The sequence below is a fragment of the Glycine soja genome, chromosome 8, assembly GCF_004193775.1.
Source record: "Glycine soja cultivar W05 chromosome 8, ASM419377v2, whole genome shotgun sequence".
Lineage (NCBI taxonomy): Eukaryota > Viridiplantae > Streptophyta > Magnoliopsida > Fabales > Fabaceae > Glycine > Glycine soja.
This window is the reverse complement of record NC_041009.1, coordinates 846,921-860,487: the sequence shown is the minus strand read 5'-3', so window position 1 is coordinate 860,487 and position 13,567 is coordinate 846,921. Positions and strand designations below refer to the sequence as shown.

At 29.4% G+C, this 13,567-nt stretch overlaps 2 protein-coding genes across 2 annotated transcripts; one reads left to right on the top strand and one right to left on the bottom strand.

Moving 5' to 3' along the window:
• Window positions 1–210: 210 nt before the first annotated feature.
• On the top strand, window positions 211–3,660 carry LOC114423870 (omega-hydroxypalmitate O-feruloyl transferase-like). Its single transcript, XM_028390774.1, has 3 exons — window positions 211–344; window positions 490–931; window positions 2,508–3,660. Exons 2-3 carry the CDS (start codon window positions 500–502, stop codon window positions 3,366–3,368), a joined length of 1,293 nt encoding a protein of 430 aa, XP_028246575.1. The 5' UTR covers window positions 211–344; window positions 490–499; the 3' UTR covers window positions 3,369–3,660.
• A 3,133-nt stretch (window positions 3,661–6,793) lies between these two features.
• On the bottom strand, window positions 6,794–7,267 carry LOC114424717 (auxin-responsive protein SAUR71-like). Its single transcript, XM_028391561.1, has one exon. It carries the CDS (start codon window positions 7,265–7,267, stop codon window positions 6,794–6,796), a length of 474 nt encoding a protein of 157 aa, XP_028247362.1.
• Window positions 7,268–13,567: the final 6,300 nt, after the last annotated feature.

Below are 13,567 nucleotides of genomic sequence, written 5' to 3'. Positions count from 1 at the left end.
GGACCATTTTAAATATTTTAAAAAATTAAAATAAAATTTTTAAAAAATAAATAATTAAATTAAACAAATAAAATAAAATAAATTAAGGATCAAATAGATTATTTGTCCTATTATTTATAGCAATTAATTAAATTATTTTCTCAAGTCAAACAAGACTGAATATAGTATAGTTTAATAATTATTCTCGTTCACCAAAAGCAAGTGGCTAACCTCTTCCTATATAAATTTCTTTTTGAAGAAATAGAGTATATGCACAATTGAGTTATATAATCGTCTATAATCATATCTGTGTATCAATTTTCTTTCACCATCCTAGCTAGCTTTGCTGTAAACATCTGATCTGAGTAAGTTCTGCAACTTCTTTTTGCATATTCATAATATATATACTGTACGTATTACAGAAAATTTGCATTGCGATGCTCTTTACACACACGTTTTTAAATACAAATGTAACTCTCCTTTTAAAAAAAAATTGTGGTCATGCATCAGGTTCATATATATGGCGAATAAACTGAATATAAGGGTAGGAGAAGCAACTCTGGTGCCACCAGCAGAAGAAACAAAAAAGGGTATATACTTCCTTTCAAACCTTGACCAGAACATAGCACATCCAGTTCGAACCGTTTACTTTTATAATAAGTCTCCATGTAGAGGGAACGAGGAAGCAGCACAAGTCATAAAGGATGCTTTGTCAAAAGTTCTTGTTCACTATTACCCTATGGCTGGAAGATTGACCATCAGTTCAGAAGGGAAGCTGATCATAGAGTGCACAGGTGAGGGTGTTGTGTTTGTTGAGGCTGAAGAAGCAAACTGTGTGATAAAGGACTTGGGAGATTTGGCAAAACAACCCGACCTTCAAACTCTTGGAAAACTGGTTTATGATATCCCTGGTGCAACCAACTTGCTTCAGATACCTCCTTTGCTAACTCAGGTTTGTGTTCTTAATTAATTATTAATCCTCTCATCAATTACATATCTCTTAAGTAATAAAAACTAACAACTACGTACGAAAAAGAGAGAGTCATTGTTTAAAGGCAAAACTAATGGAATCTAGAATTCATGTCTTTAACGTAAAAGTTATTATCGGCAGTTTTAATTTGGACTCAAGTAAATTGGTACGTACTCCTCCCATCTCATTTATAATAAAAAATAGTTAATTTTATTAAATTCTATCAATTTTAATTAAAAATATTTTTTTCTTAGATTATTCTATTTGAACTTGAGGGCGAGCCCTGGTACAGCGTGTAAAAACATTTAAGGCTGCGTACAACATCCCTTCCCTATACCTTCGCATAGCGAAGAGCCTCTGGGCAATGGGGTACGAAGTTTTTTTTATTCTATTTGAACTTAAAAATATAAATAAATTTTCATTAAATAAAATAAAATTAATTAAGATTTATTTATATTTAAGAATAAGATATAAATATTTTTTTAATATTTTAAACCAAATGAGTAATATGTATTTTTTTTTCTTTTAGGAAATATTCAAACATGTGGTTAAATGCAAGTTTTTCAGTTAATTAATTATGAAAAGATATGATCTTATCTTATTTTTCTTATATGATAAATTATTTTTTATTTTAAGGATTATCTTTATTTTTCTGATAAATGATAGAGTTTTCTTCAAATTTTAATTATTTTTTTAAAATTCTTTGAATGTCGAGTGATCTATTTGGTCGGCCATCAAATATGAAGTACAAGTTGTATTTTTATGATATTTTTTTATTTTTTATGATTATTTATTATACTCTCGTTTTGTATAACATAACTTATACCTGCAAATTTTTCTTGTAGGTTTTGTGCAAATTCTTTTTTAAAAATCTTGTGATTTTCTTACAGATTTTTTCTTCAAATTTTACAATGATTTTAATAAAAAAAAGTATAATTATTTTCTGAAATTTATTGGAAAATTCGTTGAAATTTTTAAAATATTCTCTGCTTATTAAATTTTGTTATTGAATAACATAATTTGTCTTGCAGATTTTTTACAAAAATAATTTAGACATAAATTCTCTATTTTTTTATTTACTAGCATAGAAGGGTTTAAAAGTCATTAAAAAATTAAAGAGTATTATTAATAAAGTAGAAAAAGATATATTAATATCATAAAAATAATTAATTAAGAAAATAGCTTATATTTACGTAATATTTTTAACAATTTAAAATTACTCAATTATAAGAGATGGTTTTATAAAAAAAAATAGTATATACTATAACTTTAATTATTTTGGACATTACAAAAATTTTATCATTTCACATCATCAATCAAATGATACTAATATAACACTTAATGGATCTGACGATAAATATTAAAATTAACAAAATATTTTATACAGTAAAATAAAAAATAAAAAATTAGATAATAAAATCAAATTAACTATATTATAGATGTAAAAAATATATTTAAGTTTTTTTTTTTTTTTACCGTAGTAGACCTTTATTGCAAATTAAAAGCGTATATACATGTTTATGACTTAAAGGGCAACGAAACCCGGCCTCTCTTTTAGGTGACAAAGTTCAAATGTGGAGGATTTGTTTTGGGCGTAAACGTGAACCATTGCATGTCTGATGGTATATGTGCTATGCAATTCGTGAACGCATGGGGTGAGACAGCCAGAGGCTTGGACTTGAGCATCTCACCAGTTCTGGACCGAACTATCCTAAGAGCACGAAACCCTCCTAAAATAGAGTTTCCACACCACGAATTCGACGAAATTGAAGATGTATCAAATGCCACAAAACTCTACGAGGAGGAAGAGATCCTCTACAAGTCCTTCTGTTTCGACCCAGATAAGCTTGAGCTGCTTAAGAAAGTAGCCACAGAAGACGGTGTTGTAAAAAAGTGCTCTACTTTTGAAGCACTCACAGCTTTTGTCTGGAGAGCTAGAAGTGAAGCCTTAGGGACGCACTCTAATCAACAAACAAAGCTACTTTTTGCTGTTGATGGAAGGTCTAAATTTGTGCCTCCAATACCAAAGGGATACTTTGGCAATGCCATTGTGTTTTCAAATGCTCTATGCAAGGTAGAGGAATTAGTGAATAATCCCCTTTCATTTAGTGTGGGATTGGTTGGGAAGGCAATTGATATGGTCAAAGATAGTTACATGAGATCTGCTATTGATTACTTTGAAGTGAAAAGATCAAGGCCTTCCTTAACAGCAACACTTTTGATCACAACATGGACTAGGATACCTTTCCGAAGTGCAGATTTCGGATGGGGGAAGCCCTTCTTTTTTGGGCCTGTAACTTTGCCTGGAAAGGAAGTCATTTTGTTCTTGTCTCATAATGAAGAAAGTAAAAGCATAAACGTGCTCCTAGGTTTGCCTGCTTCTGCCATGAAAAGGTTTGAAAGGCTGATGGAGATATGAATGATCGATATCACGAGTTTTAATTAATTCCCTTCATTAATAATGTCGTAAGTAAGCCTGTTTTGCTTCAAACTGTTTTATTGTACTGTAATTGAAGAAAGTTTAGGTGGAACTATTTATTACACTGGAAGAACATCACTATAGTGGGTCATTTATAGGTTTTATTGACCAGAAAGTTTGTTTATAGGTTATTAATTATTTATATGAAGCTAGGTCGTTGGGTCCATGATAACATGGAAATAATTTCTATTAATGGCATGTAATAAAGGAAGATCCTTCTCTCCCTCGTTTTGATCATTGGCTACCCACCACAATAAATGTATGAGTGATGATTTGTCAAGGAAAAATGATACTTGTCCCACTCTATCTTTAAGAAGTTAAATTTGTTAGAAATTATAATAGTTATTAGAAAATAAATGATTATCAATTACTATCAGAAGATGAATGAGTTTGACTTAATAAGAATTAAGGGATATTATTTTGTATATATAATCACTATATATATTGAAAAGACTATGACATTATCTTCATTTAGTGTCTTAATTAAATAATTATGTAATACCTATGGGTTGTTGTATTATAGAACAAGTGTGTTAAATAAAGAGAATCTTCTCTATAATCTCTTATCTCTTCCTCTCTTTTTCTAACAAGAGATTTCAATTCATATTGCTGATTGTCAAACACATATGATGATAAGCAGTTAGGATTTTGACTTAAGCAGGGTTGATTAGATATAATTTAGTGTACGGTGACTTCGGATAATTTGAAAAACCGTTGGAATGTACTTTAAACATCATTTCACAGCTTCCAAAACACAAAATGTAGAAGCAATATTTTATTTCATCTGCATGAAATGGGTTTACGTTGAGTTGAAGTGTGAAACAAAACACACTGTCCATGCTACTGGCTTATTTAATTTCTAAGAGTGATGACTAATGATGTGAATCAACTGTATTTTTTTCATATGTTGAATTATTTTTGTGCCACTGACATTAATAAAAAAAATTCTGACGATTTTAAAATTTCCTTACTTTAATTTAGGTAAATTTAAGGTATTTTTTTACTAGAAGTTAATGATTAATTTCTTAAAATATCAAATTTTATTTAAGAAACATGACCTTTTTTAATATGTATTTTTTTATGTACATAAACTTAGAAACTAAGCCTCTAATAACATATTTAGGAAGCAAAATTATCAATTAATTATATTATTGTGTTTGTAAAATAAATTACCCTCCTTAGTATAAATTAATAATTTAACTGAAATCTTATTGACTATGATCTCGTCAGCTATATCTTGGGAGTCACTCTCCCACCATTATTTCTAATGACAATATCACATTTAACTATATCTTTAAACATATGATTAGAGTTTTATATGGTCATATTATATGAATGAAATAACATTACAAAATATATGAGTGGTGATTTTTAAACATCCAAACAAATTAAGCATCTCCTTGACAATAACTTATTAGGTTGTCTTAAATTATCATATGGTTTGTGGTGTCAATCAATCTCTATGTAATTAAGTAATATTAATTATTTCTTAAAATTAAAATTTTTAAATATACATCACATAAAAATTGGTTAAAATTATATATGAATAAGTGATGATTTAAGATTATCTAAAAATTTATTTTGATCGACAATTTGACACCCTTACTTAGGGGTGAGAATAGGCTAAACCAAACTTTGAAAGGCCTGAGCCTAGCCTACGATGAATCTTTGATGCATGAGTCTAACCTATAGTCTATCAAAGGCTTTTATTTTGGTTCGGCATGGTCTTTTTAAAAGTCTGGTCTGGCCTTTTAAAAAGTTTTCTTCACAATAAATATTTAATATTTTATGAAGTAGGAACTAATAGGAAAGTTAAAAAAAAAAAAGGAAAGTCAAATCAAAATAATGAGGAATATAAGATGGCACATGACTCGTACCTAAATTGTAATTAAAGTCCTTGATCATAGGAATAGAAGTTATGTAGCAGTAATGTGTAATCAAAGTGTGATAGTTTTAAAAAAAATTAATTGTATCCAAAAAATAATATAAATAAATATATATATATATATATATATATATATATATATATATAGGCCGGCCTATATTTAATTTAATAGATTTTTAAAAAAGTCTGAACCAAACATTTTTGATTAAATAAACCAGTTCAGGTCAAGTTTTATGTAGATCAGGTCGTAGATCCTTGTAGACCGTTCTGGCCTATTCCCACCCCTACCCTTACTTCATAGATATTTTTTATGATAACGTCCAAATATGGGCTGTCAAGCCTACCCCAAATGGACCGTCATCTGAAAGCCCAAAAACAATCCAACTGACCTCTTCAACAATATGACGTTCAAGTATTAGGATTTATTCCAGCGATGAATATGCAAAAAAGAAAGGAAAAAAAAATCCTTCCTTCAGACACGAATCACGAGTATGGAACCCCTGAACTGTTTCATTTTGTTTGCAATGATTTTAAACATCACAATAGATGAAGAAGTAAATGTGCATTTAAGAAACGCTTCTTGAGCTTTAAATGTGATCCAACCAATATTAATTAACCTAGTATATTTTGTTGATAAAAAAAACCTATAGCTTAAGTAATTCTATTACGTGTTTTAATTTTCTAAATCGGCTCTTTTTTGGTGTGGTTTCAAAATAAGCTCTAACACTTTTGAATACATTTTCATTCCGATAAAATCTAATTTCCTTTTTTTAAGCAGAATCTAATTCCCTTTTAATTTAAGAAACCTAGTGTTGAAGGAAATGCAGCTAGGAACCACCTCCAATCCAAACCATGCATGCATAAAGATGTGTCTGAACGGAGTGAGAAAAACTTTAAAAAAAGAAAAGTGTGTAGTACTACGTATATGCCTTCTTGAAACAGATTGTACACAAGGGATCGACCCAAAAACACAGAATTTTTTAAGTTGTTAGTAAGAAACCATGGCACTCAAGACTTTTCTTAATTTGCGTCAATAATTATTCCTTAACTACTCCACCAAATTTGCGACTTTGATTAATGATGATAATATGTGTAAAGAAAAACTTCAAACATCATCCAATCAAGGTTCCCATGCATTTGTGAATTTGATTATAATATCATGGAAGAATTTAAAATCTTCTAAATATATATTTATTTGATAATTATTAAGAAATTTAATTAGAAAAGACAATACTGTTAAAAGTTTTTCAATAAACATATATGAATCAATTGTCGCGAACGTGTTTCAATTAACATAATCCTTTACTATTTAGTACATGAATTAATTAGTGAGATTTTATAGCTTAATTAGTTTTGAGTTCAAAATTTAAATATCTGGCATATGGTCACCAAAAATTGTTTGCAGTAAAACAAATAAATTTCTGATCTATTATATATATATGAGCCTTTTGCCTCTTTGAATCTGTTTCAAGAATTAATCTCAACTAACAAGGGTTTGGTAATGGTGAATGACAGATCCCGTCAACAAATATCTACAACTGATGTAATTATTAGAAGCTGATGAGGGGCTGCGCCGGAAACTGTGACCCGCAGCAAAGGCGGCGCAACCTACAGAACCCGTTTCTTCTTCTCCTTGGATGCTATTTTCCATATCCTTAAGCGCCTCAGAGAACAAGTCAACATCGCAAGGGAGCCACAAGGGACCATTGTTTCGATAGCCATATTCTCTCTCAGCAGCGTCCAAAAGCGCCTTGAACAAAGGGTGGTTTGCGATCTTTACCTTGATCACGAATCTCTCTCTCTCGGCTCCAACGTAGACGCAAATGCAACCCTGTGGAGCCTTCTTCTTCTTCTTCTTTGAGGTGCTCAATCTTCTGCCGTAGCTGCCACTTCCACCACTGTTTTCAGGATACAATCTCTTGCTGCTTCCCAATACTCTCTTCACAAACTCCATCTTCTTCTTTTTTTTCTTTTAGGAAGAAAAAAATGCGAGGGTGTTAATTATATATATGCATGATGTGGTGCTGAAGCTACAAATTAAAACCAAGTTAAGGTTGCTCTTTATATAGAGGACTTGTTTTAATAGTTCCACACGGTCGTCACTAGCTTTATTGGTATGAAATATTGTCAGTTTGCGCATGCTGTGGATTTTGATTCTTTTTTTAAATAAGACTAAGTAGCATAGCGTGGTATTATATATATGGCGGAAAGCATGTATACCTTCTTGAATCTTGAGTTTTCTATAAATTACTTTTTTTTTTTTATTCGTGATGACTAATTGAATTTATGCAAATGCAATTTCAAAAGTTGCAATAATATATGTCGACCTACTTGCATTGACTTAGTCAAATGTTGGATAAGCAAAGGAGTTTTAAATATTCTTGCCTTATGTTTGACTATCACTGTCTACTATACTTCTCTTTAAAAAAACGTGATATAGTCATCGTTTTACGTTGAATTAGTATTTAATTCAGTTTATCTTTTCGCTTTTTAATTTTCAAATAACCAATAAACAATGTCCACATGCAATGGAATAGGTTTTTTACAGTTAATTATAATTTCGTAAGATACAACAGCAGCACCCTTTTATTAATATATATATATATATATATCATTTGTTGAAAGGATATTAAGCTATTAATGAAAACATTGTAAAATTATATTAAGAATATAATATAATGGTAAATAGATTTATTGGTATGAAATATTGATACATGTTATTAATATTGTTAAATGTTGGCATAATACATCATATTGTTAGTGTGCATATATACAATATTTATCATAATAATTTAATTTCAATTGGATATAAGTTATACCGACCAAAACTAATGTTTTTTTTCCTGATAATAAGTGATAATTTTTATATAATGTTGTTAAAAAGTAGTTAAGGAATTTTAAAAATATATTAAAAAATTACAATATATCTTTATTTTAATTTGAAATGATTTTTTTAATCATTATATTTAAATTAATTATTAAAAAAATTGCATAAAAAATATTCAAAGGTACTAGTGGTAAAAGAGTAATCTCAAGGCTTGGGTTGGTGGGTGAGAACTGGGAAAACAAGTTGCCCGCCGCAACCAAAGAATAATCATCCGAAAATAAAAAAAAAAAGTACTAGTAGTATTATTCGGATAATATATTTTTTATAACATTTATTGTCAAAAGCAAGTTATTATAATATTTATTTTTATATTCACTTCTTTCCTTAAAAATTATTGTAAAAAATAAATTATTTTATCTCTCATAATTATAAAATGATTGTAAAAAATTATAAGAATTTAATTTTACTAAAACTGTCAACTATTAAAAAAACCACTGTAAAGCAATCAATTTGTTTGGTTCAGCATTAATAAAATTAATTTTACAAAATTGAATTTGAAATAATATATTTTATGTATAGATTTTTTATATTATAAAATCAGATTAACAGTAAAATGTAATATAATTATTTTTATTTAATACAAAACTTACTTGAAACTACTTAAACTCATAATTAATTTTGATGCCAAGATACATTCTGAAATATTTTTTCTAAATATTAAAATATAATTTTTTTTCTAAAATTAGTTCTAGATTCAAAATTATTTTTTATTATAAATCCAAACACGCAATAGTTGAAAAAAATAAAATAAAAGGAAGATATAGTGGTACTCGCGCGCGCTGTCATTTCTGACGGGTATTTGGAAAGCGTATAATGATTTTCCATTTGCATTAACTAGGAGTATGATATGCGTTAGTCTACGTCTTCGTTAAGGTAACTGTGGATTTTATTTTATTTTTTATTTTTAAATATAAAAATATAATTCTATTTAAATAATTAAGTTGACCGTGTGTGCAAAGATATTTTACACTACATCCTGGAAGGTCAATTAGTTTACGTATGTAATTATAATTAAAGACTCATTTGACAGATGAGATGAGATGAGATATAAGAATTAGATAATATTTCCTCTCATCTTTATATAAACAATAAACAACTAATTCCCAAGGCCAACGAAGACAGTTAAACTAGTTTATTTTTCTCTTTTTGATCACTCATTTTTAAGTGTTAGACTATGAAAATATATATTAAAAATATTTATTATTATATTCTCAAAATAAAATGTATCAATGACCGACCCTCACAATAATAATAAGAAAAAATGTATCAATTGATAGCTCAACTTAATAATACATCACACCTGTCTCTAATTAGACAAGTGTACATATATTATCAGTCAAGCACAAGGCATAGACACGCACGCTGGCACAATTTTAGTTACCTATGCATGTACCACCTAATGCAAGTGCCAATTAAAATACTCTAGCTTATGAATATTAGTATAATTAGAGTTTTATTATTATTTTAATTGATATGTGATATTAATCGTTTGTAACAGAATATATCATTTATTAATATGTAATTTTTTTAATGTATTTTATTTAATACTTATTATAATGATTATAAGTACTATAAGTTTTAAGATTTAAATATATTTTTAGTTTTTTTAATGTGAGTCATTTTTTTAGTCTCTTAAATTTAAATGTATTTTGTATTCCTTAAAATTTGTAAAATATTTTTTGTCATCATGCAAAATGTAACTCAAGTGAGAAATAAGATATTCACATTTTTTTATATATCTAACTATTAGAATTTTAATTTTTTTATTTTATATTTTAAGGGATGATTTTTTGGCGGTTTGAAATTGTCAGAATTAAGTCTATAATAAAAATTAAAGTGATTTTAAAATTAGTTATTGGGTTTTTAATTTTTTTTAACTTGATTATTATGTCACTTTTTAGTAGCTAAAAATGTACCTAAAATATAAAATAAAAAATCAAATTTTGACAATAAAAAGTTATTACACAGTGTAAATCTCTTATTTTATATTTGATTTGTCCGTAAAAGAATTAAAAATAATATTTTTTAAATTTTAAGAACTAAAAAAAACTTTAGTCTATAAAGTGTTTTTTATAGTGTTCATGTTTGCCTCATACTTGCATGAGTATCTGATAAGCAAATATGGATGAATTTTATAAATATTTGCAAGTATTTTCATAGGTAGGTATTTGTGAATATTTGTTAAAACAAATATGACAAAAAACATTAAATTAAATTAAATTAGAAACAAATAAATTTAAAGCATATTATTATACTAAAAAAAAGACTTTTGAAACATATATTTATACCAAAAATAAATAATTTTGATTTTTTTGTATTTACATTAAAATTAAATTTGAGCAACCTAATGTATATATAATTAAAATTATTTAAATAATTCTAAATTACATATACATGTGAATTTAAATATCTTATTATCTATTCATGTCTGGTTAATAAGCAAATAGAGAAGAAAAAAAATAAGGATTCACAAACGATTTCTGACAGTTTTATTGTATCTAGCTTGTTTAAAAGTAAGAGAGTTTCACAACTTTTGTTTAAAAGTTAGAGAGTGTTTCAATATAAAATATTGGACAATTGAAAAAACAATTGTAATTATAATTGTGGTTCATAACCTTGTGCAAAAAGTCTAATAGACGAACCAATTTTAATATTTAAATTAATTTATTAAATTTTATCTAAATATAGAGAATTTATATGCAGTAAAATAGGTTGTGTGACACCCTTTACCCCTCATCTATATACTAACAAAGGAATGAAAATTTAAATATTAATTAAAAGTATTTTTTTAAAACATTTTTAAATACAAGTCTTTCAAAGGGATAAAAGGTTCACAATCACTTCCTTCTACGTCATTTTTAACTTGTCCAAATAAATAATAAAGTCATCGGCTCAAACAAGGCCGTCTGAGACTTCATAGAATTAATATAAAACTCTATACCCCAATGTCACATCCTATAAGAGCGTTGTGTCTCGACGTCCTTCAGCACAATATTCCCTAACGCAGTTCACCTAGTCATCTACTCCCCCGAACACAAAGTTCAAGATCATCACAGGATCCAAACACAAACAACAAACCGGGAGTGAGTTATCACATTCCTAACTAATAGAGAAACAAGACAACTAGATATACATATCATATAAACCAAATAAAACTTACTTACACGTAATTCATGTAATTCCACCACTTTGTCATTCGAGGTTCACTTTTCATCCATCAATCACACTTTTCAATCATCAATCACATTACACAAGAATCACACACTCTGATCAAGACATAATAACACCTCAATTTCATAATAAACAATTAGCAAGCGCATGAGACAGTTATGCTAAGACTCAATCCTATATGCAATGTGGTACCATGTCAGTGAAAAACCACCCTGGGGCGCTTAGGAGTACATAACAAGACACACCACACAATGGGTTTGTCAGGTCACTCTCACTAAGTAAGATCATAGGGAGACCAGTCAGGGTCACGATGTTTTGCGAGAATGCTCCAACCATATGGGATCAACATAGGCTTAAAGGAGCACTCAAATCCGGTGACCCCCAAGGCCTACACTCCGAAGAGTCCGTCAGGGCCTCTCCCTCCTGATTCAGGTCCAACCCCTAAAATCATTTTAGCACACAGACACTGCTCGTGAATTATACAATACCCACGACCTCACACTCGTGTTTTAAACACGTACAACATATTGCGCTACAATTTAACACTGGTTCCTAAATAGGAAACCTACACTTTCTCTTTAACACTGGTTCCTAAATAGGAAACCTACGCTTTCTCTTTAACACTGCACATTTACACTATTCCCAAGATAACACTGGTCGGGTTATTGTACAATTCACAGCTTACAACACAAATAATGTCACATCAAGAGTTAATCACACACTTATTTACAACCAAAACTCATTCATAATTTCACATCTCATAATGTCACAATCCACCATCACATATTTCATTTATAAGCACTGCTCATGAATTATACAATACTCCCGACCTCACACTCGTGTTTCAACACGTTTAACACGTTGCGCTACAATTTAACACTGGTTCCTGAATAGGAAACCTACATTTTCTCTTAAACACTACGCATCAACGCTTTTCTCAAGATAACACTGGTTGGGTTATTGTATAATTCATAGCTCACAATATAATTATTGTCACATCAAGTGTCAAACACACACACTTATTCACAATCAAATATCATGTCCACAATTTAACATCTCATAATATCACATCAACCATCTCATTTTTACATGTATCTCGCAAAATGACACATTCAACTTTGTACTACTCAATCTTCACAATAATATTATAATACCATTATAATAACTCATTACACCTGATAACTCATATACACATAACATGTTGATAATCGTCGTAGAAAAATTAGAACAAGATAATAATTTGTATAAAATAAGTCATTGAATAATATAATTTACGTTATTAAAAGGGCTTAATTTTTCTAAGGGATTCACACTCAACACAAGAACACATCAATTTCATAGCAATTTCTCATTGGGGCATCAACTGATTCATTAAACATATATAATTCATTGTAATAATTAAAAGGATAAAATGAAAATTGCAAAAACACCCCAAAACCCATTCCAATGACTATCTCTAAGGATCCGTACACATGTTCTCACTAATCCCCAATTGTGAATAACTCATCCCTTACCTCTAAGCGGACTCACGTGTTTTCAGCCAGCAATAGCAACATCTCTAGCGGTTCCCCGAGATTCCTCCAATTTTTTTCCTCTAACTGCTCTGATAGAGTTCTCAAACGTCAAAGAGACAGAAAAGGGATTGAAGCCTCCACTTGTACTGTCACCATGCAATTTATTTTTCTCCCTCCACAAATATTATCTCGCAAATCCCAACGGTGAAAGCGTGCGAAATTGAATTTCGAACAACATATCCAAATTTCATAAAAATCCAACGGTTAACGAACCGGGATCATAGTTTTACCGAGACAACTCTGGGTTTCTACGGGAAAGGAAAATGCTACAATGCGAGGGGTATTTCTCTTAGCTCAGACATAATATCAAAATTCCCAACGATGAGAATGCTCGTAATTGGGTTGCGAACGTGGTGCTAAAATTTCACGACGATCCAACGGTGAACAAGTCCGAGATCGTCGTTTTTCGGAGACAAGTTAGGTGGCCTGCGGGAGAAAGAGAGGGTTTTGGGAGAAGAGAGAAGAAACAAAATTGTGAGGCAGAGGAGACTGAGGAGTCAAAACTGACCTAGCATGTCGCTATTTATAGCTAGGGGCATTTACGACCTATTATTTACTCTATTTATTTATTATTTTATAAAAACAAACTTTATTTTATTCTCTATCAAATAAATAAAATACC

Bases quoted from the DNA above. Each gene is read 5' to 3' on its own strand.
- LOC114423870 (XM_028390774.1), top strand. From the start codon at position 500: ATGGCGAATAAACTGAATATAAGGGTAGGAGAAGCAACTCTGGTGCCA. The intron at 932-2,507 runs GTTTGTGTTCTT...CCTCTCTTTTAG, and splicing joins TACCTCCTTTGCTAACTCAG to GTGACAAAGTTCAAATGTGG.
- LOC114424717 (XM_028391561.1), bottom strand. From the start codon at position 7,267: ATGGAGTTTGTGAAGAGAGTATTGGGAAGCAGCAAGAGATTGTATCCT.